The sequence below is a fragment of the Myotis daubentonii genome, chromosome 18, assembly GCF_963259705.1.
Source record: "Myotis daubentonii chromosome 18, mMyoDau2.1, whole genome shotgun sequence".
Lineage (NCBI taxonomy): Eukaryota > Metazoa > Chordata > Mammalia > Chiroptera > Vespertilionidae > Myotis > Myotis daubentonii.
The window spans coordinates 8,139,128-8,165,706 of NC_081857.1; the positions used below are offsets into that span (position 1 = coordinate 8,139,128).

The window sequence follows — 26,579 nt, forward strand, 5'->3', positions numbered from 1 at the left end:
AGAGAGAAACATCGATCAGCTGCCTCCTGCACATCTACTGGGGATATGCCCACAACCCAGGTACATGCCCTTGACCGGAATCGAACCTGGGACCTTTCAGTCCGCAGGCCGACGCTCTATCCACTGAGCCAAACCGGTTTCAGCTGATCTGTATTTCTAACTGTTGCAAAATATCCCCTTTATCAGCTTGCCCATCGATCCCAGGTGGCCTTCAGTTCCCTGTCACCACAAGCTTGTCCCGCTGAGCCTCCTTGCACACGTCCCCTTCTGGACCTGTGTGAGACTCTCTCTGGGAGCGGCACCCAGCGGTAGATGACGGGGGCCTTCGTATCCATGGTCTCAACTTGGCCAAGAAGTACCAGATGGTTCTGGGAGAAGGGGTGAATTCTGGGTCCCTGAGACCCAGCGGTGGAGAGTGATATATCTTCTCCAGACAGATGCTTCGATTTTAGTGCTACATTTTGCTGCTAGATTGAAAACGCTGTCAGGATGGACCTGGAAAATATTATGCTGTGAAATAAGCCAGTCTGAGGAAGACAAATATCACATGATCTTGCTTATTCGTGGACTATAATAAACACAGTGAATTGACCAACGAAATAAGACCTGAAGCAGGGAGGCATGGGACAGACTGACATACTTCAATGTGGGGTTGGGGAGACAAAAAAAGATAAACCGAAGAACTTATATGCTTATATGCACAGCCCATGAACATGGGCAATAGGGTAGTGAAGACCTGGGGGAAAAAGAAAAGAAAACACTGTCAGGATAGTCGATCTGGGGGAGGGACAGGGGTGGGCGAGGGAACCTGTGTGTGTGTGTGTGTGTGTGTGTGTGTGTGTGTGTGTGTGTGCGCACGCGCGCACGTATGAACCACCTCTTAACCAGGAGGTGATGTTCTCTCTTTAGGACATGCTGAGAATTTGCATAAGATTCCAGGCCCAGGCCCACAGGCTACAGTGTGCCATCCTGTGGGCAGTGCAGCGACCTGGTTTTGGTGCCCCAGCCCTCACTGGGCTTCCTGCATGGCCTAGTGCCGTGGTCGGCAAACTGCGGCTCGCGAGCCACATGCGGCTCTTTGGCCCCTTGAGTGTGGCTCTTCCTAAGCTTTAGGAGTACCCTAATTAAGTTAATAACAGTGTACCTACCTATATAGTTTAAGTTTAAAAAATTTGGCTCTCAAAAGAAATTTCAATCATTGTACTGTTGATATTTGGCTCTGTTGACTAATGAGTTTGCAGACCACTGGCCTAGTGGTTGCTGATGATAACAGGTGTGCCACCTACACCTAAACTTTATCCAATATGCTCTGCCTTTGACCTTTTCCCACAGGCCTCCACAGACTGAAGGGGAGGGTGTGTGCTCGGGTCTGCTTCTGCAGGCCGGCAGGCATAGAGGGGCGATGAGGGCAGGCAGGCATAGAGGAGCGAAGGGCGGGCAGGCATGGGGAGCGATGAGGGCAGGCATGGGGAGCGAAGGAAGACCCGGGACCACGACTAGTCCTGAGGAAACCTTCAGAGAGAAGGGCCAGCGAGGGGAGGTTGGGGGAGGGCGGGGACTTGCCAGAAGTTTCAGGGATCCTGGAGGAGCTTCCCAGAAGCACAGGAGTGCCTGAGAGGAGTAAAGACCCTGTAGGTGATGGCACAGGAAAGTGCCCTGCTGGAGAGAGGAGGGAGCATCTAGAGCAGGTCTCTGAGCCTCTCCCAAGTCACTGCGGGTTGCAAGACCAATGGTGTGAGATGACAGAGTGGAGGAAGCCCTCATTCCCACTTCCGGGTCTGCAGGTGGGAAATGGATATGCTTGGAATCATGCCAGTCCAGGGCCTACTGTATTCTGGCTGGGGGAGGAGGGGTGCTATATGTGGTGGAGGAAGGGCTGGGTGGAGTGTTTGCCCCTGAGAAGCCCTGGGTCTAGCCCTACACTGCCCAGAAAGTTCAAAGAGCTTAAGGAGGTGTTTCCCTGTTTCTGAGCTTTTATGGGTCATGGGCAAGGCGCAGGTAGGTTTATGTGGGCCAAGCATGTCAAACTCGAGGCCGGCAGGCCACATGCCTCGTTGGCCTGCCAGCCGCGAGTTTGACATGCTTGAGTGGGCCTTCTCATCAAACTGTAGGAAGTAAACCCATAGCTTTGTTTCTATTTTCTTCGTGTCCTTGTACTTGAGGCAGGGTGGCTTTGAGTTCAGGCTAGTCACACATCCTGGCTCTCTGAATCTGGGTTTCCCTGCATGAAATGGGGTGCCCTCCTTAGAGGGTTGTTGGTGAGGATCCGTGAAACAATAGTCGTCATAATGATACTAACTACTGTGCATGGACCATCCACTACATGTCAGCCACTGTGCTAGGCACTACATAAGAATACGTGTGTGTATGTATCTGCGTGTATATATGTGTGTGTGCATATATATGTAGGTGCATATATATGTACATATATATGATTTTTCACATGAAGTGCTTAGCATGGTACCTGGCTCATTGTAGATGCTCAACAAATATTATTTCCCTCCCTGTCCAACACCACTGTCGCTCCTGAAATTAGGGAGAAATAGAGCCTCATTTGGGATGAGGAAGGGAGCAAGCATCTGGATCAGAGAAAAGAGAACAGGTTTAATTTGAGGGGGAGAGGGGGTTGGGAGGGACCCTGAAGCAGGCTTTAGATTTCAGTGAGTGCATCCTAAGGTGGGACCAGCCTACCCACTCCCCAGGTCTTCCCTTCTCCTCCTTCTCCTTCTCCTCCTTCTCCTTCTCCTTCTCCTTCTCTTCCTCTTCCTCCCCACCCCCCTGCTTGGCAGTGATGCTGCCACTCAGCTGGAGCATCTCTGAGTGCTACCTCCCTCCTGAGCAGGCACCCAGCCCTGTGAAGCGTGAAGCGGGCAGGGGAGGGCAGGGAACAGCAGCCCAGAGGCCACAGCTCAGTGTAGCTGCTTATGATTCCAGGCTGGTCCAGCTGCAGTGCTGCCCCAGCCTGAAGCCGTAGCCCCCGGCCCCTCCTGTTTCCTTTCTCCCATTTCCATTCATGCTTCATCTCCCATGCATCGCGCCAGATTGAATAGGTGCCTTTGGCAGGGAAGACTCAGGGAGTGGGTTCCTTTTACATCTTCAAAACACCCTCTTCTCTCCCCTACAGGGGAGTTACCCTTTCTCCTCAGAGCCTGGAGATCTGTCTCTTCTTTAGCATCCCGGGAACTTTTCCAAGAGTAAGGGATTCTTTGGACAAAACTGGAGGAAACAGAGCACCTGACGATTGTTTATGGTTTGGTGGCTTAGGCCATGATGGTCTTGCCCAGGCAGGTCCTCTTTTCTGGAACCTGCTACTGAGCCTCGTGCAGACGGAGTTGTCCGGAAGTGTGCGGTGGTTTGTTTCTCGGGAATGTATGGCAACGGGACGTAGGGTCTGTTTCACCCTCACTGCCTGGGGTATGATGGAGGTGATTCTGAGAAAGAAAGAGCAAGGGCAAGAGCCAGCATTACCTTTAGATGGAAATGGAGATTTTCTGTGCCCAAGAGGGTTCTAGGTATATTTTTCCTGCAACTAGGTTCCCCCCTCTCCCCCGACACTTTTTTGCTGCACAACTAATTGGCCTAAAGCAATTTTGTTTTTTTATCCTCGCCCGAGGACATTTTTCCATTGCTTTTTTAGAGAGAGTGGGAGAGGGAAAGACAGAGAGAAACATCGATGTGAGAGAAACACATCAATTGGTTGCCTCCTGCATAAGCCCTGACCAGGGCCTGGGCTGAGGAAGAGCCTGCAACCGAGGTATGTGCCCTTGACGGGAATTGAACCCAGAACCCTTCGGTCTGCAGGCCGATGCTCTATCCACTGAGCCAAACCGGCCAGGGCGGCCTAAAGCAATTTTGCCATAAAAGATAAAATAATAAAAAACAAACAGGACATAATGATCATGAAAGATGAAAAATTAAAACCAGAATTTAAGACTATGGAGAAAAACGAAAATGCATCTTCCATTGATAGCATTTATACTTTTTTAAAAATTTACTTGCTGGTTGGTCCCCTCATAAGGCATAGCACTTTTCCCTTTTTGCTACCATTTCGTCTTCCTCCACTAAGAGAGGTATCAATTTGCGCCGCCCGGTCAACTTGGTTTTGACAAGTGGGAGGGCTCACCGGGCTCATGGAAGGATTTGCCGGCTGATCTGTGATCATTTTCTGGTAGAGTGTGCAGTCTGGCCGTCCACAGGGCTTTGCAATCTACTTTATACATAGCTGTTAGGCACTATTTTAAGAACACCACGTCTACCCCTCACTGTACAGACCGCTGTGAAGGCTGAGATTTATATAATGTGAAATGGGAGTAACTACAAGAACTTCACTCCTGGAGAAATAAAACCCAGCTGACAACTGGCTTAAATACATGAAATCCGCCAAACGTAAACCAAACTGTCAGCCAGTTATTTTATCTTTTACAGCAAAATTGCCTTGTGGCCAATTAGTTGTGTAGCAAAAATGCTTGCAACATAGATATTTATAGGGAAATTACCAGCACAAACCCTGAGATGCCTGCATTTTAAAAGACCTCTTAGGCCCTAGCTGGTTTGGCTCAGTGGATAGAGCACATGCCCGGGTTGTAGGCTCATCCCCGGTGGGTGGCGTGTGGGAGGCAGCCATTCAATGGTTCTCTCTCATCATTAAAGTTTCTGTCTGTCCTCCCTCTCCTTTCCTCTCTGAAATCAATAAAAAAAATATTTTTAAAACAGACCTCTTAGGTGTTTGTCAGAAAATGAGGCAGTTCAGACTCAGGGAAAGGAGTAAGGTGGAGCAAAAAGGCCGTGCAGTCAAGGTCACTGACTTGCCAAAGGCCCAATAAATCACTTTTTATCTCCTTGGACCACACTGTCTTCATCTGTAAGGTGGGGGTCGCAGCTGTCCTACCTAGAATTGGTGTGACAATGCTTCTACGTATCATTACAATTTGTAGAACACGTTACAGGACTTTAGGAGGAAAAAAATTAAAATGATTTTATGATCATGTCGAATGATAGGGTTTCTTGGCCCCACAGAAGGGACGAGAGAGTTCTCTCTCCCATCCTATCATCCCTTAGGCTGGCTAAATGCTGGAAAGGGAGTGAGAACATACCTTACCCAGAATGCCCGGAGGAATGATTAATCCTGACCTGACAAGAGGTCTTACCGCCCAGGCATTGTGTCTGAGGCCGAGGCAGTGGAGCGCTTACAGAGTATTCTTTGCTGGTTGCCTAATAAGGTTAGGGACCAGGCAAGTACAGCAGTTGCAGGGAGCTCATGTTCTCAGAGCTCAGAGCTCAGGGAGACAGGGGCACCTGCCTCACCTCCGAATCCCGGAAGAACTTTCCTGGAGAAATAAATAGGCTCCCAGCTGGGCACTGCCCCCTTGACTTTGTGCCAGTAGCTTAGTGCTTGACCTTCGGAGCAAGAGTCTCTAGCACTGGGCATCTTTCATCTAAGATTTCCAAGCACTATTTCTATCTATAATCCCATTCCTTCATCACTTTTGTAGGATGGTGTGCAAAGGTAGGGCTGATTCTTCTCCCCGCCCCCCACCCCCCCCCCCAGCTTAAGGTGGGAGGAATTGAACCCTAAGAAGGCTAAATGACTTGCCCAATGGGTGCCTGGGAAGATGGTAAATCTGGTTCTGAATCTGCTATTGTTCATTCAATAAAATATTTAGCTGGATGCCCACCACGTGCAGGTTCTCCGCTAGGCACTGGGGATAAAGCTGTGAACAAGATGAGTAAAATCGCTACATTTGGAACGAACAGTGTGGTGGGCAGAGACAGAGGAGAGAAGATCTGCGGTCCAGTTTAGCACTGTCAGCGCTGTCCTCAGCATCCTCTTGAAAGCTTGCGGAGGTCTACGTGAGGATCAAGGTGGGCTTCTTACTACGATAGAATCTTTGTCACCCGCTGCTCCAGAGCAGCTTGGAGGAGAAGCTGGACGGGAGAGGAAGCTCTGTGGAGCTGCTGATCTCTGTGCCCGTCTGAATGAAGGGAGCTGGACACCCTGCCGCAGGTTTTCCCCAGACCTCCTTGTTTCCAGGATCTCTGATGGCATCTAAAGATAAAGGGAATGTGATGTTAAAAACAATAACAACAACGAAAGAAAACCCTGCTTGCTTAACCCAGTGTAAGTCGGGAGAGCTCTAAAAATCTGGGATAGGAGGCGGCGGCAGAGGCCCATTGGGACAGGGGGTCTGCAGTCACCTCTCTCCCGGGGACCCTGCTGAGAACAGGATTGATCGGGATCAGCAGGAACTTTGGCCACATGTGATTTCTGGAAAAGTAAATGATAAAAGTCCTCATCTGCTAGTTCGTGTGCTGTGTTCACCTTCTAAGAAGCAAGGGTGCCATCTATGTATTAGAGGGCGCTGAGCAGCGCTCCTTGCTGATGGACGGTTTAACGAAGGCTGGCCTCCAGGTTCTGGTGCTGCGTTCAGGAAGAGCCCCTTCACATGTCAGTGGCTGACGTGTGGCAGTGGTCCTGCATGACACGCAGAAGCCTCTCTGAAGCTGAAGCCGAGAGCAGGGCTCTGGATAAGCCTTCACGCCTCCAGCCCCCATATCCTCACCTGCCCATAGCTCTGCTCCTCTGCAGCCAGCATGTGCGAGAGGCAGCACATGCCTTCCTGGATGGGCAGGGGGGGGGCGGGGGGGAGGATGCTGATTTGAGAGCCTCGGGTGCTCACTCATCGGAGGCTAACTCTGTTCCCCTGCGACCTTGCTATGGCCCTAGGCTCTATCGGAATCAAACGCTGTCTTATCCCTGCGCCCCCCCCCCCCAAAACAATAACACTCACAGGCTTTAAACTCACTATCTTTTCTCCTCAGAGGTCCTCTCCCCCTTTGTGTAAAAAGGTCCCACCCTGTTTCACCAACTGCCAGAGCATGTTACTCTCCTCTTCCCTCCAGAAGCTTTGTGGAGGAGGGAGGGGCTGAGCGCCAAGGCCTGAGCTGGCTTGCCTGGCCTGTTGACAACTGCACGCTGCATGATTTCCATACAGCTGGAGGCTGGGTGTTCTGAGGGGCCTTAGAGGATTGGGCCATCTCCCATCAGTCATCTTCCTGGTTTGTAAATGTACGTGCTGAGAGTAGGGAAGGGTATGGAGCGGGAGGGAGCGTGGCGACTGGCGGGCCATCCTCCTGTGCACTCAGGTCCGCGCTCCTTCCTCTTCTGACCTCTTCTCACCTCATAGAAGTGAGGTCGGGATGAAAGGACTCTGCAGCGGGTCCCACAAACAGGGAGGCCATCAGAGCCATGAGAGCTCAGAACCTTTGATTTCCAAGTGTCTGAAGTTGTGGGATTTGTGTTGCTTGGTCTGGGAGAGAAGAGCTAGGAAGCCTGGGTGTGTCTGAAATTACTTCCCTACATTGGACTTTCCAGGCTGCTGAGGCCTCTCAGGGAGGAAGGGGCCTCTCCGGAATGAGTTCACTTATCGCAGGATTCCGCTGTCAGTTCGGGTCGGGCACCAACTGTCATCTGAACCCTTGTGCTGGAACGAGTATCTCTTGCCGTGGCAGGTGCTGGCTCACCATGACTGCTCTAATTGTTTCTTTTTGTCTGTCTTTGAATCTTTATTCCAGAGATCCAGTTGTCATTGGTATCCGGGGAGCCCTCCTCCTCCTCCTGCTGCCTCTCTACCATCGCAGTTCCTGGTTGTTGCTAAGGTTGCCTCCATGGTAACATGCGCATGCTGTTTACACTTCCATCTGGGCAAGCTGGTCTGAGCTAGGAACCTACCTACCCTGGACGACCACGGTCTATCGCCACCTGGGGACACCAAACATCGTGACACGTGGTCCAGCTTCCACTCAGTTCCCCCGTCCTCTTCCTCTTCTTGCTGCCAAGCTTCCTAAGGAAAAAGGACCAAGACAGAGCCCATCAGTTTCCTCACTGGGCTCCCACGGAAGCAAGGAACAGGAAGCAGGCAGAGAAGCAAGAGACCCTGGTCAGTTGAAGGGGAGCTCCACATTTGCTCTGACTGAGGGTGTCTGAAGGGCTTGGAAACAGCGGGCAAAATGACCAACACCACAGAACATGCCTTGCCGGCCAACTCGACGGCTGAGAGCCGTGAAAAGGAATTTGGCCTCACAGTCATGGAGCTCAGGAAGCTCATGGAGCTGCGTTCGACGGATGCTCTGATCCAGATCAATGACCACCATGGAGGTGTAATGAATCTCTGCAGTAAACTGAGAACCAACCCTGTGGAAGGTAAAGGCCGTAGGAGGAGTGGGGAGTTGGAGGAAGTGGCGAGGGTTAAGAAATAGTGTTTTTCCAGCTTCTCAAGAGGCACCTGGAGCCATGACTGGTATACCAGTGTCTCGTGGGGAGAGTATGGTATATGAAGCATTAAAAGGTGGTGAGGCCATAGAGAGCCATGTTCCCCCCGACACACAATGTAATGTTGAGGGAGTGTGCTGTTCTCTGAAAATTATTCTTCCCTCCCTTTTCTATATCAATGGACAGAAAGGAGGATATTTATCTCTATTTTGGACACGTTTATGTTAGGGATGCTTTTATCAGTAAATAATCATCAAGTCCCTTATTCTGCATTAGTCTTTTATTGCAACAGGATTAAGATATAATTTCCCCCCACACTGATCTCACAGTGTTAATCTCTAAGGCATACAGTTGAAAATAAGGGGGTGAGTCATAAGGGATATAATTATAGTAGTACCCACCAAATATTTGGATTACTCCTATTTCCTGTCACGAAATTATTGATGACTTTTCAACCCTGCCTGATGCACTTCTAATGTGGTTCTTCTTCATCTATACAGTACTTAAAAGAAACTGAAATATCCAGCTTTTTGCTTGCCTGGCTCAGCCCAATTGCCCAGTGAGCCATGGTAATATGAAATTTTTGCCTCATCAAAAATGGAGAGAGAACAAAACGAACCTTGCGCCTCACTTTTGCCTGGTTTCAGCATCTGTGCTACAGGTTCTTGTTTGGTCCTATCAGTCAGGCAGGCCGTGGTTGAGTAGCATGAGGTGAAATAAAGATCTTATCCTTTGAATGCCTTCAGCCTCTGAGGTATACTATTTCTGAGCCTTCCGTGAAGGCCACATCATATTTTTTGCCAATTCTAAGACTCTTTAGGATTTAAAAGAGGCGGGGAGAGGGGGGAAATTTTTATCTCGATATCTGTTCATTGCCCATGACTTGTTTTCTTTGCAATCTGAGAACTGCTCTACATGTTCTCTTTACTTCTGGAATTCGGTTTCCTGTCTTACAGGCTTTGATTCCAATAGCAGCTCTATCATTTACTACCTGGGTAACACGGAACAGTTTACTCAGCCTCTCTGAGTCTGTTTCTGCTTTGAAAATGATTTTAATGCCTAGCCCATGGAGTTATTGGGATTAAATACTGCAGTGCATGTTATAGTGCTCCGATTTATGATGGGGATTCAGGAAATTAGCTGTCTCAGATTAACCTGGGGCCCATGTGTCTGAAGATCTTGCCCGAATATGAGTGCAGTGCATTATTATATCTCTAAAGGTTGCTTCATGTAACTGCAACCACTGTCCACTTCTTCCATTCACCTCTTGATGTCAAAAAGAGATCTAGTTGGAGAAAACAAAAGCAGCAAAAAGAAAAAGAGAGAGAGGGAGAGAGATCTGGTTGAGTTGGCTGGGGTTAGTTGCTTTCAGGTGGCTCGGTCTTATCAGCTACCTTTCTTTATTCTGCCACTCTTGTAGGAGTATTGACCTTATTAAAGAGAGGCTATTCCTGTTGGGTTTTTACCCAGATAATGCACCCACCAGAATTTAGACGGGATCTCTTCTCCCCCTTTCTGTCCTGCTCTTGATCCCTTGGGTGAGTTGTTTCTCTCACAAAGTGAAACTATGGAGTCCAAATAAGCTGGAACCTGGGACCCAGACTTCCTCCCCAAATTTCTAAGTCCTTTGTCATAGCTGCTACTGTTGACTTTCTGATTCCTAGAGAGCTTCCATTCCCAAAGGCCAGTGTATATTATACTTAAATCTCAACATCAGATATCGAATGTTACAGAGTTAATGCTCTTAGATTCTTTCCCAGTCGGTTTCTGGCTGATAGCTTGAAAGCCTCCTCTTTGGACAGCAGGCGCCTCTGTTGCCACTGACCCTGGCCATGCCTAGAGCCCAGACCTCTACCATTGGCACAGTTGGTCACTGCCATTCTCCTGCTTCCTAGATCACACGCGTGCATCCTGATTTATTTCCGTGCAAGATTTATCATGGTGCTGGTAGTTGAGCTGGAGAGTTAGGGTGTTAGAAAACAACTTTCCTATGAGTAATCTTTTACCCCTCCCCCCAAATGCCAACAATGACGTCTTCATGTCTGAAAGGAATAAAGGGGCAGGAAAAAGGAACCATCAAATAGCTCTGACACAGGGGTCTCTCCCCAGACACGGGTAGTGCTGAGCTGTTTAGTTGGGCCGGCTGAGAAAAGACCACTGATGATAGCAAGTACCCCATTGAGCTGATGCTATAAAAAACCAGCCTCTTCACAGAAGACCACACTGAAGTGCCTAACAGCCTAGCACAGTCTTGTCACCTGTGGGAGGCCCCTGTAGACCAATAATATGAGTAAAGAAATTTACCTGGTACTTGAATTCTGCTGTTTGGAAACCAAGGTGAAGTAAGGCTGGGAAGATGGATTCCTAGCGTATGACCCTTCACCTTCATTTTTTGTCAGTTGACAGCATCTGTAGTATAGATTGACTTTTTTTTTTAACCATAGCAGCCAAGGGGCCTTATTGAACTTGGGAGTTTATAACATTTCTGACACTAACATTATTTATCTTTTTAATTTTATCTTTCAATTATAGTTTATATTCCGTGTTATTTTGCATTAGTTTCAGGTGTACCGCATAGTGGTTACATAATCAAATGTTTTACAAAGTGTTCCCCCTGATATTTTTAGTGCCCATCTGGCACCATACATAGTTATTATAGGATTATTGACTCTACTTCCTAGGCTGTACTGTACATCCCCATGACTGTTTTGTAACTACCAGTTAGTGCTTTTTAATCCCTTCACCTTTTTCACCCAGTCCCCCAACCTCTCCCCTAATCTGGCAACCGTCAGTCTGTTCTCTGTGTTTTTGAGTCTGTTTCAATTTTGTTTGTTCATTTATTTTGTTCTTTGGATACTACACATAAGTAAAATCATATGATATTTGTCTTTCTCTGACTGACTTATTTAACTTAGCATAATACCCTCCAGGTCCATCCATGTTGTTGCAAATAGTAATATTTCTTTTTTTTTCTGACCAAGCAATATTCCATTATATATATATATCTCACAGCTTTTTTATCCACTCATCTATTGATGGGCACTTGGGGTGCTTCCATATCTTGGATAATGCAAATAATGCTGCAGTGAACATAGGGGTACATATATTATTTTGAATTAGTGTTTCAGGTTTCTTTAGATAAATTCCCAGGAGTGGAATTGCTGGTTCATAAGGCAATTCCATTTTTAATTTTTTGAGGAACCTCCATACTGTTTCCCATAGTGGCTGCACCAGTCTGCATTCCCACCAGCAGTGCACAGGGCTTCCTTTTCTCCACATCCTCACCAACACTTGTTGTTTGCTGATGTATTGATGATAGCCATTCTGACAGGTGTAAGGTGATATCTCATTGTGGTTTTAATTTGTATTTCTCTGATGATTGGTAACATTGAGCATCTTTGCATCTGTCTATTGCCACACCTGTATGTTCTCTTTGGAGATGTGTCTGTTTAGGTCCTCTGCCCATTTTTTAATTAGATTGTTTGGGGTTTTTTGGTGTTGAGTTCTTTACAAATTTTTTATGTTTAACCCCTTATTGGATGTTTCATTGGGAATATCTTCTTCCATTCAGTAGGTTGTTTTTTCATTTTGTTGATGGTTTCCTTTGCTGTGCAAAAACTTTACCCTGAAGTAGTCCCATTTGTTTATTTTTTCTTTTGTTTCCCTTGCCTGAGGAGATCTATCAGAAAAAAATATTGCTAAGAGAAATGTCAGAGATTTTACTGCCTATATTTCCTTCTAAGATATTTATAGTTTCAAGTCTTACATTTAAGTCTTTAATCCATTTTGAATTTATTCTTGTATATGGTATATGAAGGTGGTCTAGTTTCATTTTTTGCATGTATCTGTCCAATTTTTCCAGCACCATTTATTGAGTAGACTGTATGTGCTTGTCTCCTTGTCAAATATTAATTGACCATCTAGGTGTGGGTTTATTTATGGGCTCTCTGTCTGTTCCATTGATCTATATGTATGTTTTAAAGCCAGTACCATGCTGTTTTGATTACCATAGCCTTGTAGTATAGTTTGATATCAGGTACTATGATACCTCCAACTTTGTGCTTCTTTCTCAAGATTGCTGGAGTCTTTGTGTTTCCATATAAAATTTTTGGTTATTTGTTCTAGTTCTATGAAACCACCATTGATATTTTGATAGGAATTGTGTTGAATCTATAGATTGCTTTGGATAGTATGGACATTTTAATAATATTAATTCTTCCAATCCATGAATACAGTATATGCTTTCATTTATTTGTATCTTTTTCACTCTCTTTCTGGAGTGTCTTATAATTTTTCAAGTACCTGTTTGGTTAAATTTATTTATAAGTAATTTTTTGTGGCAATGACAAATGGGATTGTTTTCTTAGTTTCCCTTTCTAATAGTTTTATTATTGGTATATAAAAATATACTCAATATCTGAATCTTTATTTTGTATCCTGCTACTTTACTGAATTCATTTATCAGTTCTAGTAGTTTTTTGGTGAACTCTTTAGGTTTTTCTATGTACAATATATGTCAACTGCAAATAATAACAGTTTTACTTCCTCCTTTCCAATTTGGATGTCCTTTATTTCTTTTTCTTATCTGATTGCTATGGCTAGGACTTCTAGTACTATGTTGAAAAAGAGTGGTAAAACTAGACATCCCTTCTCTTTTTTTCTGATCTTAAAGGAAACACCTTTAGTTTTTGCCTATTGAGTATAAATATTGGCAGTGGGCTTGTCATATGTAGTCTTTTTTATGTTGAGGTATGTTCCCTCTATTCCCACTCTGCTGAGAGTTTTTATCACAAATGGATGCTGGATTTTGTCAAATGCTTTTTATACATCTATTAATATGATATATGATTTTATATATTTTATTTTGTTTATGTGGTGTATTATGTTAATTGATTTTCAGATAGTGTACAAACCTTGTATCCAGGAGTAAATCCCACTTGATTATGGTGTGTGATCTTTTTAATGTATTCCTGAATTTTATTTGCTAATATTTTGTTAAGGTCTTTTGCATCTATGTTCATTGTGGATATTGGCCTATAATTTTCTTTTCTTTGTAGTGTCTTTATCTGGTTTTGAAATTAGGATAATGTTGGCCTCATAAAATGAGCTTGGGAATCTTCCCTCCTCTTGAATTTTTTAGAATAGTTTGAGAAGGATAGGTGTTAGTTATTCTTTGAATATTTGGTAAAATTTACCCATGAAGCCATCTGGTCCAGGACTTTTGTTTGTTGGGAGTTTTTTATTACTGCTTCGATTTTGTTAGTTATAATCGGTCTATTCATATTTTATGTTTCTTCTTTGATTCGACTTTGGGAGATGGTATGTTTCTAGGAATTTAACCATTTCTTCTCGATTGTCCATTTGTCGGCATATAGTTTTCATAATATTTTCTTATCTTTTGTATTTCTGTGGTGTCAATTGTTACTTATCCTCTGTCCTAACATGGTTTTATTATTGTAAATTTACACATTCTAGAGGCAAGTGGGACTTAATTTTAAAATTTTAATTCATATATACCCCTTCTCTCAACAGGCCAAAAGGTGCTAGATTAGTCGCCTAAGGTCTTACTGCAGGTTAAAACACAATGGAATGTTTCATGGTTTCCGACTCACAGTCCTCATGCTAGAGCAACAACAGGGTTTCTCAAATCACAGATAATTTAAGTTTATTTTATTTATCAACATAAGAACATCCAAACTTATAGAGAATTTTTATAAGAGTTTATTTGAGCCAAACCATTGACATGCTGGGAAGCGAGATCTCAGATGCTCCAGAGAATGACAGTCCTGCAACTCCTTTTACTCGTTTAGAATTAAGGAGGGAATGGAAGGAAGATTACATGGAGGTGGGAGAAAGCAAGGCAGAGAAATCTCTGTGATTGGATTGCAGGATATATCAGTTCTTTCCCCATAGAGCTTTCCCACATTGGTCCTCAGCTGTGCTACCCTTTTTTAGGAAAAAGAAAGATGAGGAGGAGCCAACAGTAGGAAGAAGATCTATGCCCAGACTAGAAAGGACAGAGAAGGGGAGCCTTCACTAAAGAATAAATCATTGTCTCTGGACTTTGTTCTGAGAGGTAAAGACGATTCCTATTGAATTTGGATCTAGAAGAATGTTGGTGGGAATTATATTTCATGTGCCCTCTGTACCCTTACTACTTCTCTCCTCTGCAGAGTTGAGGGTGTGACATGGGATACAGAGGGCTTCCAATTTCTTTGCAATCACATTCAACAAATAATTTAATATCTAGCTGGTGCTGGGGACGCAATGATGAGCACAACAGGCACAGTTCCTTTTTCCGTAGAACTTGTAGGCTATAAAAAGAATACACAGAAATTAAGGCATTTCAGAAATATTGTCAGAGTGCTATGATGGCTGTTACAGGAGTACACACATGTAGAGACCGAGGCTGAAGGGATTGCAGGGGACAGGAAGGAGGCCTAGGAGTTGGAGACAGAACTCCTGTATCATCGGCCTGCCTAGGGAAGCTGTGGCCTGGCCATGCTCCAGAGTAACGCTACCCTCAATCTTCTGGCTGGTCTAATCATCAAATAGACATGAGACAGATTAGCGAGAGAAAATAACCAAACTTAATACATACATATGAATGGAACCCCACATACAGGAGAGGGTTAGAGACCCCCCTTGCATGAGAGGTTCAGAGACAGAAAGGGCAATTGAGGTTCTAAGACACTGAGCTAGGGATGAAGTAAGGTGCCTTGGGGCTTCAAAGGGTCATTGCAGGATAAGAAGAAAACATAAAAGTTTGTTCTGCCGTTTGGATAAGTCAAAATGTTACCTCTAATAATCTTATATATGGGAAACTCCCTAATTCAAGTTCTTCTAGGAAGTTAAAGGGAGGGGCCTAAGTTTCTCCTGAGCCTGGGGCTAAAATTGCCTTTAGCTCAAAACAATCCACACACCACAGAAGAACATGTCTGGGTAGCTGTCCTGAAGGCCCAGGTAATTGCTACCACTTACTGACTGTTCCCGGCTGAAGGTGTGAGCATCTTTGCATAAGTACTGAGCATCTACTAGGTTTAGGGAGCTGAGATTCTTTGGGGAGTAAATGGCAGGAGGGGAGAGAATCTATAATATAAAAGCCTAAGTGACCATTACGACCGGTCGACTGAATGACCAATCGACAGGTCGCTATGACAACACACTGACCACCAGGTGGCAGACAATCAATGCAGGAGCTGTCCCCTGGTGGTCAGTGCACTCCCACAGCCAACCTCCCGCAGCTGGCCAACTTCCCACGGTCCCTCCCCTGGGCCGGCCCCCATAAGCCCCCATCACCAGCCAGGCCGAGGGACCCCCCCACCTGTGCACAAATTTGTGCACCGGGCCTCTGGTCTATTATAAGATAATCAGCCCAAATTTCAATTCTGGTTCATTAACTGCAGAATTTAGGTTAATATCTCCTCCACCTTAAGATCATTGGGCTCTAACTGTTCCTTTTACCATGTTCTTGAGGCATGTTCTACCATTTTTCCACAGCTGGGACATCCTGGGGTTGTGGCAGATTGGAATTTCTAGTACAGTGGTTGGCAAACTGCGGCTCGGCCAACCGCGGCTCGCGAGCCACATGCGGCTCTTTGGCCCCTTCAGTGTGGCTCTTCCACAAAATACCGGCTCTTCCACAAAATACCGACTTCTACACATGGGCCACGAAGTTTCAATCGCACTGTACGTGCGTGCCCGCACATGGTATTTTGTGGAAGAGCCACACTGAAGGGGCCAAAGAGCCGCATGTGGCTCGCGAGCCGCGGTTTGCCGACCACGGTTCTGGTAGAATTGTTGATCTAGTAAACAAATTTGAACACATAGCCCCAATAAGTGTTCACCTACAGCACTACTGTATTACTATTAGTACTTCTAACACTAATATTACTTACATAAGATATTCAAGAAATAAAGATGTATGAAGTAATATTAAAAGTTCTAGTATTTTTCCAAGCCTCAACAGATGGATGCACACCCACTACTTAGAGATCACTGCTTTAGAGACCCTTAGTGTTGAGGGGGATGTAGGGGGATGAGTGACTATGGGTGGGACAGATATAAGATGGGCTTCTTTGAGACTTTCTTCTCTATCTCTGTTTGAGAATATCCATTTTTAGGGGCTCATCAATTTCAGGATAGAAGCATAGCAGAGCTACCTCTCTTTCCTCTCGACCTCTGCCCTGTAGCCATCCCCTTGCCCCCTTGCCCCAGTTCTACTAAAGATGCCAAATAAATTATCCTAAAAGCAATTTATGTGCATGCACATAGCTGCAGAGATTCACAATCGGCAGCGGTCACACTTTGGGCAGATATGTTAGCCCTGGTCTAAGATGCGAGAGAAACTCAAAACAAAAGAGTATCTTGGAGGGAGGAGGGGAGAGGGTGACAGACCGGCTCAAACAGCCAGAAAGAGCTCTGCTGTGAAGTGAGTCGTTCAGGCAAGCCCAGTAGCTCCATAAAAGGAATATTTAGTACTTGGTAGAGGGGTGGGCAAGATGCTCACAAAACCTGGGGGAAGCAGCATCCTCAGCCATATGGCGGATGATTGAGAAAAACGGGAGAGTAAACGTGCCCTCCCTCCGTCCCTCCTCCCTGCAGGGAATTCCACGGTGCATCCTGGGAGTTCTGTCTGGTTTGCGCTCCTGCCTAGGGTTGAATTAGGCCGACAGTGCGTGACAGCTGTGGGCCTTCTCGCTCAACCCCAGGCTCGGGGAATTCTTTTCTATCCAGCCCCTCCCTGCCCAGGGCTGGACTTCTGGGTTAGCTGGCATGATGCTGCCAGGCAGGGGGCTGAGGCATCTTGATGGGGAGAGCGGCTAAATCTTCCTGAACCTGAGCACCCCACCCCCCACCCCTTGCTCTCTCCCCTCCCACCAGCCTGGAACCCTCTGCGCTGCTTTCCTGGGGCAGCTCCGCAGAAGCGGTTGTGAGGTTGGTTTTGACTTGCACCTTCTTGGTGCTGCCTTGAACCATCGCGGGGGTCAGCTCCTCTGGACCCTGGACTGAGGCCGGTGCTGCCTCCCCTGGAGGGGCCCGTCACTCTTGTTGAGCTGTGGGGTGTGAGCGCTGGGAGTGTGACCCCGATGGAAGCACCTGCGCGCAGTGTGGGGAAGGCGGCCCAGGAGGGGGCTGTGGGGGCCCTGGGGGAGCTTGCTCTTCCCTCTGACAGAGCTGAGTGTTCAAAGGGGCACAGAGCAGAGGGCCAGGTAAGGGGCTGTTCCCTGAGGACGCGCCCTCTCCCACTCCGCAGGGTGTTTTGGAAGAGAATGAGGCGAGGGGCATTCTTCCCAAGCCCGCCATCTCCTGCCCGCCCCTGCGGAAGGTGCTTTATCTCTGGGGCTGGACGGCCACGCTGTGCGTGTGCTCGGCTGGAGAAGCCGAAGTATGGAAGCAGTTCTGGGCAGCAGCAGGCGCTGGCTAAAGCCTGTGGGTTTCTTTTCTTTCTTTTTTAATATTATTTAAATTGATTTCAGAGAGGACGGGAGAGGGAGAGAGAGAGAGAAACATCAGTGATGAGAGAGCATCATTGATCAGCTGCCTCCTGCACGCCCCACACTGGGAATCAAGCACGCAACCCGGGCATGTGCCCTGATCGGGAATCGAACCGTGACCTCTGGTTCATAGGTCGACACTCAACCATTGAGCCACACTCGCCGGGCATGCCTGTGGCTTTCTGCATTGACTTGAAGCTACTCCTCCCGTAGCCCCTTGCCCAGGGTTTACAAGGTAGGACTTGAAGGCCTTCTGATGTCTGTGCTCATGTCCCAGAGAGGACTGCCTTCGAGTCAACCCAGAGGAACCCCGCCCTTGCGCTGTCTGTGTGGGCGACGCTCTGGCAAGGTGTCATAACTCAGCCAGCTGGGAAGTCCCTCGTGAGGCCCAACCCGGCCACACCCTTTCTGGGGCTGAGCTGGTTCTGATAAGGGTGCCTCTGCGGACAGTCCTGGGCCTCCTAGGGCGGCTGGCCCCGGCCCTTTCTGCTGGAGCCAGGCCACTGAGGGCTGGGCCGCAGCGTCCCGCCCTAGCCCCAGGTCCCAGCACAAGCCGCACACACAGAGTTTCCATCTCCCGCCAGCCTGGGCAGGGGCCTGTCACTCCCAGCGTGGGGTGGGGGCGATGACTTCACGGCCTGCGAAATTCTTGTCACCTCTCCCAGCTCATGTGTTCAGTCTGGTCCTGGGGCCAGAGCACTCCTCTGTGGGTGGACTTTCCCATGTTCTTGCGGACAAGGTTTCCTCTCATTTGCTTGACATATTTGAGGGGAAACCCTTTTCCTATGTGTCCAGCATTGTCTCCCCGCCAAGTCTTCCTTCCCCCTCCAGGAAGCCATGCATTTGAGCAGCAGTGCAGAGATCAGGGCGAAACCCCTCCCCGGGCTGGACAAGTATGAGTGTGCAATGACGGCTGCTGGGCTCGGGCCGGCGGCCTCTGGGGGCAGGGAGAGTTGGAATGGAAAGCCCAGAATCGGGGATTGGCCGGGCTCCCGGTCCCACATGGCCTTCTGTGCCATGCCACATGTCGGAGGGAGGATTCCCAAGGCTACTATGCTAATAGCCCAGCCTGCCCCTCCCTGCCACCGGGCATGCTGGGAACGGGACAGCCCCTTGGCTTCTTAAGGTAGCTATGGAAGAGCTTAGCGTGATTAAGGTGGAGCGCACGGGTGGGAGAAAATGGCACAAAGGGAGTCCGTGGGGGACTTTGAGGGCCTCTGGGTGAGAGCAAGGCCTGACCTTTTTTGTTTCCCAGGCTGTGTCTGGTTTCATTTGCTGGGGCCCAAGAAAGGCCAGAATGAACCTTTGGTTGAATACAACATGTATAGGTTGGACTGACAGACGTGGTGTCACCGTCCTTGAGGGCAGAACTGATTCACCCCAACTATAGGCAGTGGGAACGGGCTGATCTGCTCAGAGGCACAGGAAAGCACCTTGCGGGACTGCCCTGGGTGAAGACAGCGGGTGGCCAACCCTCTCTGTCTGCCTGGGACTGAGGGGGTGTGCTCGGGCATTCCCAGGAGGCGGGAGCTTCCTTGCTAAAACCAGGGAAGTCCCAGGCAAACCAAGACGCGCTGGTGGCACTAGGATGGAGCCTCGGGGGCGCGGCTGCCTCTGCCCCAGCCCCTCTGTGGGCAGGTTGGCATCCAGGTGCTTCCTGTGGAGCGGGGCAGCCTCGGTCACATACTCCGCTTGAGTAGTTACATACACGCCTTAGTTTGCTTATATGTAAAATGGGCTTAATGGGAGCTACTTCATGGGGTTATTTTACATGAGAAGACACAAAGTACCTAAGGAAGCGTCTGACACAGTAATCACTTAAATGTTAGCAAATTTATTTATTGCTCATTTATTCAGCTCATTCAACAAATATGTATGCGTACCATGTGTCAGGCACTGCTGCAGACCTAAGGAACAAAGTCCAAGTTTCTGCCCTGGTGGAGGGGGACAGACAAACACTAGATGAATACATTCTAGCATGTATTAGGGGAGAAGGCCGGGAGAGGGGACAATGAGCTGGGTAAGGGAGGTGGGGCGTGCTGGGGCAGAGAAGTCCTAATGTTAAACACAATGGTCAGGGCAGGCCTCACTGTGAAGATGACATTTGTACAAAGACCTGAAGGAGGTGAGAGAATGAACCCTACCTAGTGAAGAGGAATCTGAGCCAAGGGAACAGGGGCCCCGAAATAGAAGCATGTCTAGTGCGTTCGGAGACTGGGAGGAAGGCTCGCTTGGCTGGGATCTCTGTGGCCAAGGGGAACATGGTAGGAGTTAAGGAGTGGGGCCTGGGGGCTCCTAGGGGGCCTAATTGGCCTTCAGTGCCCAGTTTCACCCCAAGGAAAAGCCACCAGATGATTCTGAGTGGATGGGCGTCATGAGTTGGTTTGGAGAATATCATTCTGGCTACTCTATTGAAGAGAATGAGAATAGAAGGCAAGGGGGGAAGCAAGGAGACCAGTTAGAAGGCAGTGGTAATAATCCAGGCAAGCGATGATGGTGATGATGATGATGATGATGATGATGCTTTAGACCTGGATGGTAGCCATGGAAAAGGAGAAAGGAGTAGGCCTTCAATGTATTTTGAAGGTAAAACTAACAGGATTTCCTGACTAAATGGATATAATAGATGAAAGAGAGGGAAAGGGAGAGGGAGAGGGAGAGGGAGAGGGAGAGGGAGAGGGAGAGGGAGAGGGAGAGGAAGGAGCCAAGGATGATTACACGGTATTAATATGAGAACAGAAAGAGGCAGGGCCACCTCACAAGGGTGGTGGTTGCTGTTGTGGTTGTGGCTGTGGCTGTTGTTGGGCCTTCATTAAGCTACTGTGAAGTTCCTATGATCATCTCTAGCATCTGATGTCATGGTTTGCCCTCATAGGCGTGTACTCGCTCTTGTAAAGGAGGCAGCGACCACCTCTTTACATTACGAATCCCGTTGCATTGTGAATCCCATTACGTTGTGAATCACTTCATATTATGAATCCTGCCTCCTTGAGAAACGCTGACAATCAGAACTCCTGTTCCCTCGAGCAAGGCTGGCCCTCCAGCACAGCAGTTCCAACTTGGCACAGCCTTGCTGCCTCGGGTCCCTGGGGAGAAGGAGCCAGCGAGGCCCTGCCCTGGCAGCTCTGCCTCTGCCTGCCTGGGGATCACGATGCCCTGCCCAGGAGCACGCCTTTCCCAGGCCCTCGCTTTCCTTCCCTGCTGGGAGCCTGACTTCTCAGAGCCTCTGGGAAGCAGCCTACTTGCCCCTAACGCTCTTGCCGAAGCGTGCTCCCCTTTAGAGCTCAGCAGTGCCACCCAGAGGCCAGGGTGGTGCACCTCGGCCCTGGGAGGCAGGAATCTGGGGATATGACCATCGGGCACCACTTCCCCCACCAGTTCCTGTTTTCCTCCCCTGAACACTAGCAAGTGGAGGGTTCTCCAATCCCAGACTCCCCAAGAGTGGATGCCAGTTCACCCCCCTTTATATCCAGGAAGGATCCCAAATCTACCTTCCCAGGCAGATGAGTATCTCATGTACCTCTCTCCTGGTGGCTTTGTTTTTAGGATAGAGACGTGGAGGCTGTCTCAGACCCTGTAAACAAGACTCCCTTTTCAAAATCATTTTTTGTCTGAAAGTCTTTCTTCAGTCTAACCCATGTCTTCCCTCTTGCTAGTTAAGATAACACTCTTGGGGCCTATTCAGTGGAGATGGAGAGTCGATATTTGCCCTCATGCTACACCCCGCAGCCCTGCCAGGGGAATACCCTGCATGTTGATTTTAGTCTGAAGAAGTTTTCTGGCTCCAGTGTCTCCGTTTTCTCCTTGCAGAGTCCTGTCATCTCCTTTTCTTTGCACTCTCTTTTTTTAAATATATTTATATTGATTTCAGAGAGGAAGGGAAAGGGAGAGAGAGATAGAAACATCAATGATGAGAATCATTGATCAGCTGACTCCTGCACACCCCACACTGGAGATCCAGGCTGTAACCCGGGCATGTACCAGGAATCGAATCGTGACCTCCTGGTTCATAGGTCAATGCTAACCACTGAGCATCCCGGCTGGGTTCTTTGCACTCTGTGAAGCTCTGTTCTCTGAGTCTAACCCTCCTCACCTGCTGACTTTTTTCAGGACAAAGGTTGCCCCACCCTGCCTGTGAGGAACCCACCCAGCTGTGCAGCCCAGTAACTTCAAGTGCCAGGAAGGGGCTAATTTGCTGTTGTGTGGAAACAGCTTGAAACAAGCCAATTGGCAGTAATGGAAATTTTAGGATTTCCCCACTTCCCTTAAAGTGTAAACCCCTGGGGGCCCAGCAGAGAAGCCCAACTATAAGGAAAGCACTGGGACTAATTCTGTTTTCTCTCTGGGAACATGCTCAGAACATGTGTGCACACTGGCGCCGGTGTGCAAGCATAGGTGTGTTAGTGGGAGCATGCTGGTTATCAAGGATGGTGTATTGTCTGACTTTGTGGCTCCAGCTTTCTTTGTTCTCTTTGTATTCAACCTGAATAGCAGTACTTCTCTTAGAACCTAGTACTTAGGCTACATACATAGTACTTAGTAGAATAATAGTACCTCTTAGCGGGGTGTGTTTTTGTTTCTTGGTGTGTCAGAAAGTGAAGGGTATGTGTGCGCCAAGGGGATGCCCGAAGTTGGAGTCTCGGCGCCTCTTTTCTGCTGCTCTCCTAAAGCCACTGAAACTCGGAATCGGGACGCCTGGTGGGGCTGTGTCTCCTCCCCTCCGCGCATGACCTTGAGCAGACAGCTTATTCTTTCTGGCCTTCGTGTGTGAGCCAGTGGATGGAAGCTAACTCTGTTTTTAAATCATCACCAGCATTTACATGGTCATATGAGAGAGAAGTACTGTGTGAGACCCAGGACACATTTTTTTAATAATATTTTTATTGATTTCGGAGAGGAAGGGAGAGGGACAGAGAAACGTCAATGATGAGAGAGAATGTGTGTGTTCTTAGAGCTGGCGCCTGGTGCATAACTCAATAAGGAGATGAAGTTTAGGAACAGGCTAGCTTACCCTGGGGACTAAGAAGGGTGAGTGGCCGCTGTGACCAACATGTTGCAGTTTTTTTGACTGAAAGTTTCACACCCCCTGAGTCCTGAGCAAATTGGGGTGGTTTGACCACCCTAACTGGATCTCATACTTGGGCAGATCAGGAAGCAAGGGGTCCTTTTTGTTGTTTTGTTTTTGTTAATCATCACCTGAGGATATTTTTCCATAGATTTTTTTTTTTTTAAGAGAGAATGGAAGGGAGAAACAGAAAACCATTCACGTGAGAGAGACACATCAATTGTTTGCCTTCGTACATGCCCCTACCAGGGCTAGGGATCAAGCCTGCAGTCGTGGTACATGACCTTGACCGGAATCAAACCCAGGATCCTTAGTCCTCAAGCCGATGCTCTAACCACTGAGAAACCTGCTAGGGCGCAAGGGGTCTTCTTTGTACAGGGGTCTTTTCACTGCTTTCCTCTATCATTCATCTCTTCCCCGTTTTTCCAATTCATTCGTCCCATTCCTATCTCCTTTTCAGGTCTATCCGGGAACCCAGCAGATCTGGAAAAACGTAAACAAGTGTTTGGACACAACTTAATCCCCCCGAAAAAGCCCAAGACCTTCTTAGAATTAGTGTGGGAAGCCCTTCAAGATGTCACCCTCATCATCCTGGAGATCGCAGCCATCATCTCCCTGGTTCTGTCCTTCTATCGTCCCCATGGTGAAGAAAACGAACGTGAGTGTCGAACAGCCCCGCAGGGCTCTGATCTGGTTCTTCCCACAACCACCAAAACGCACTCAGTGGTTGACAGATTATGGCTTAACAGTGTCCCCCGTTATTCAGGGTGGCTTCTCCAAAGGAAACAACAAGTAGCTAATAAGCTTTTCTTCCAACCCATTCTGATCCCGGGATCTTTCCCCCCTTCTCCCATGAAATCCCTATGTAGAATGCCACAAATCCTCTACGCTCACCGAACCAACACAGCCCCCTTTCCCAACATGCCCCACACCAATATTGGCATCTGGGGACATAACAGCAGGCGCCTGACCGTGCCGGGAGTCATAAGCTCTTTACATGTGACCTGCCTTTAATTTGCGTTGACGTGTTTTGCGCTATTTAGTCATTTGCTTCTTTTGGGTTAACATATAGTGATGAAATGAAGCCCAATCCTGCTGTCCTCCAATATCCCTAGAGGGAAGGAAGCTCTTTTGCCCAAGAGTTTACATTTTTTTATTATTCTCTTTCCTTGACTTTGCATTCTGAGGGATGGCAGAAGCAACTACCCCCATTTCTTCAACGTCAATCAAAGCCCCTAGATGACCCTTTCTTTCTCTCCTTTCGCTGCACTAGAGTGTGGTCTACCTATCAATAGCCCAGAGGACGAAGGGGAGGCAGAAGCCGGCTGGATCGAGGGCGCAGCCATCCTGTTCTCGGTGATCATCGTGGTGCTTGTGACGGCCTTCAATGATTGGAGCAAAGAGAAGCAGTTCCGAGGGCTGCAGAACCGCATTGAAAAGGAACAGAAATTCTCGGTTATTCGAAATGGTCACATCATCCAGCTCCCCGTGGCTGAAATCGTGGTGGGTGATATCGCCCAAATCAAATACGGTGAGAGCTCCGCGCTTCTCTTACCCATGCCACTCTCCCTATTGCTGAGGCCCAGAAAGGTATGATCCCAAATTGGGTTAGCCTCTCGGTCGCATTTAAGGGGGTTATGTAAGGAAATTCAGAGAAAGAACTAATGGAAACGCTCCCAAAAGACTGTCTGACTTACGTGTCTTCGGGTTAAAAGTCGATAATATTCAGGCCATGGGAAGGTGTTTTGGGGGAGCAATTGTTTGAAATTGTAATGCCTGGAAAATAGTCTTGTCCCGGGTTGTCTTTCAAAGGCTCTCTGGGCCATTGCTTCTAGGTGAGAGGTCTGAGATGGGGTTGGGTGGTCCCCATCCTCCGCCAGGCTCTTACCGCCCCCCTTTCCCTGGCTCCCCTTCCCCTCTGTGCACTAGGTGACCTGCTGCCTGCAGATGGGATCCTGATCCAGGGGAATGATCTCAAGATTGACGAGAGCTCCCTGACTGGGGAATCGGACCATGTCAAGAAATCCTTAGAAAGAGACCCCATGTTGCTCTCAGGTATGGCTTTGGCCACCTTGGTTTCCATCCTGCCTCCTCCCACACAGCCAGGCCACGGAGACCTGATTCAGGCCCCACTCTGTCTCCTCTCCCCGGGGCAATGGCATATGAGTGGGTTAAATACAAGGATCTAAGGTAACCTAACAGAAGTTCTCGATGGAGCAAGTGCTGGAAGAGGGTGGGTGGTTGGGGAAGGAGCCTCACCCTAAAGCAGTTAGACACACTTATCTCCTTATCCCCCAATTTACTTGATCTATTTTAATTTTTTAATATATGTTTATTGATTTCAGAGAAGAAGAGAGAAGGAGAGAGAGGGAGAAACATCAATGATGAGAGGGACTCATTGATCAGCTGCCTCCTGCACACTCCAACTGGGGATCGAGCCTGCAAGCTGGGCATGTGCCCTGATCAGGAATTGAACTGTGACCTTCTGATTCATAGGTTGATACTCAACCACTGAGCCACACCAGCCAGGCTACTTATTCTATTTTAAATGGCCCCAGCTCTTGACCCTTTCCTTCTCTCTGCTGAGTATATCATTATCCACAGGGGAGGAAGGAAGTCTATGTTTTACACTGGAGCAGGCCGAGGTGTAAAACACAACACTCTTCCCACCTTCTCCTTTCTCCCACAGGGACCCATGTCATGGAAGGTTCTGGCCGGATGTTAGTGACTGCTGTGGGTGTCAACTCCCAGACTGGAATCATCTTTACCCTCTTGGGGGCCAGTGAGGAGGAAGAGGAGGAGAAGAAGAAGAAAGGTAAGAGGCATTCAGAATGAGACTCTCTTCCCTCCTGTCCCCATGGACAAGCCAGGAGGCAAGGGAGCAGATCCGATGGGAGACTGCTGGATGAAGAGCGGAGGCACAGATGGCCACCCTGGCTCTCTAGGGGGCTCTGGTGAACCCCAGATCCTGGCTCTAGCTCCCAAATCAGGTTGCACATGAGCCTCCATCTCTGTGCATATTGGTGGGTTGTAAAGAGGTGAGTTAGAAAGCCTGCCCTAAATACCCCTCTGATCCCATCCCTTTCTTCCTCAAACATGGGGGTGGAGGGGGGCAAACGAACCATGAGGGCTAATGGAAAACTGGCCAGGAGATGACTGGATTCCTGCTGAGCCATGGGCTGCCAGTGGAAGAGAGAGAGCAGCTAGGAGAGTGAGCAAACAGGTAATGCCTACCGTGACGTTAGCCCTGCCTTTGCCATTCACTTGTTCTTGAAGGAAGGAAACACAGAAGGCAACTGAGAAAAGCATAGTAAAACCAGATCTGCAGCGTCCCCTAAGCGTTCCTTCTTCCCTGGAAGGAGAGAGGGACTCCACCACTCAGACGGAGGGCCGTCTCGGGCCGTTTACTGGAGGGCAGGGTATGACCAGGAAACAACACGCTGTTCGTCTCTGCAGCTACCTGCAGATGAGTGAGGAGGAGGCGGCCTGGTGTTGGTGATGACGTGGGGACTCTGCCGCGCCTTTGCCATCAGGCCCACACAGTTCACCCCTCTTGCTCCCAACCCCACCCCATTTCTCCACGTGATGCAGCCGTGCTCGGGAGATGGCGCTGTGTGAGTGTGCGCTCACCTGCATGAGTGGTCTGCTCCATTCCCCGTGGTGTCATGAGAAGCCCTAGTGAGAAGGGGTGTGAGCAGACGGAGCTTGCTTCACATCCCCTTCCCTGCAGCTCAGCCCCTTTGCTGTC

At 48.2% G+C, this 26,579-nt stretch overlaps 1 protein-coding gene across 6 annotated transcripts in view; it reads left to right on the forward strand.

Moving 5' to 3' along the window:
* ATP2B4 (ATPase plasma membrane Ca2+ transporting 4) overlaps positions 1-26,579 on the forward strand; it is a 96,367-nt gene that overhangs the window by 39,116 nt on the left and 30,672 nt on the right. For all 6 annotated transcript variants that reach the window (XM_059675709.1, XM_059675711.1, XM_059675707.1 and 3 more), the window contains exons 2-6: positions 7,573-8,200; positions 23,292-23,489; positions 24,105-24,362; positions 24,761-24,886; positions 25,521-25,646. In XM_059675709.1, the coding sequence (XP_059531692.1) occupies positions 8,008-8,200; positions 23,292-23,489; positions 24,105-24,362; positions 24,761-24,886; positions 25,521-25,646 (901 nt within the window). In that variant the 5' untranslated portion in view covers positions 7,573-8,007. The remainder of the gene's footprint in view (positions 1-7,572; positions 8,201-23,291; positions 23,490-24,104; positions 24,363-24,760; positions 24,887-25,520; positions 25,647-26,579) is intronic.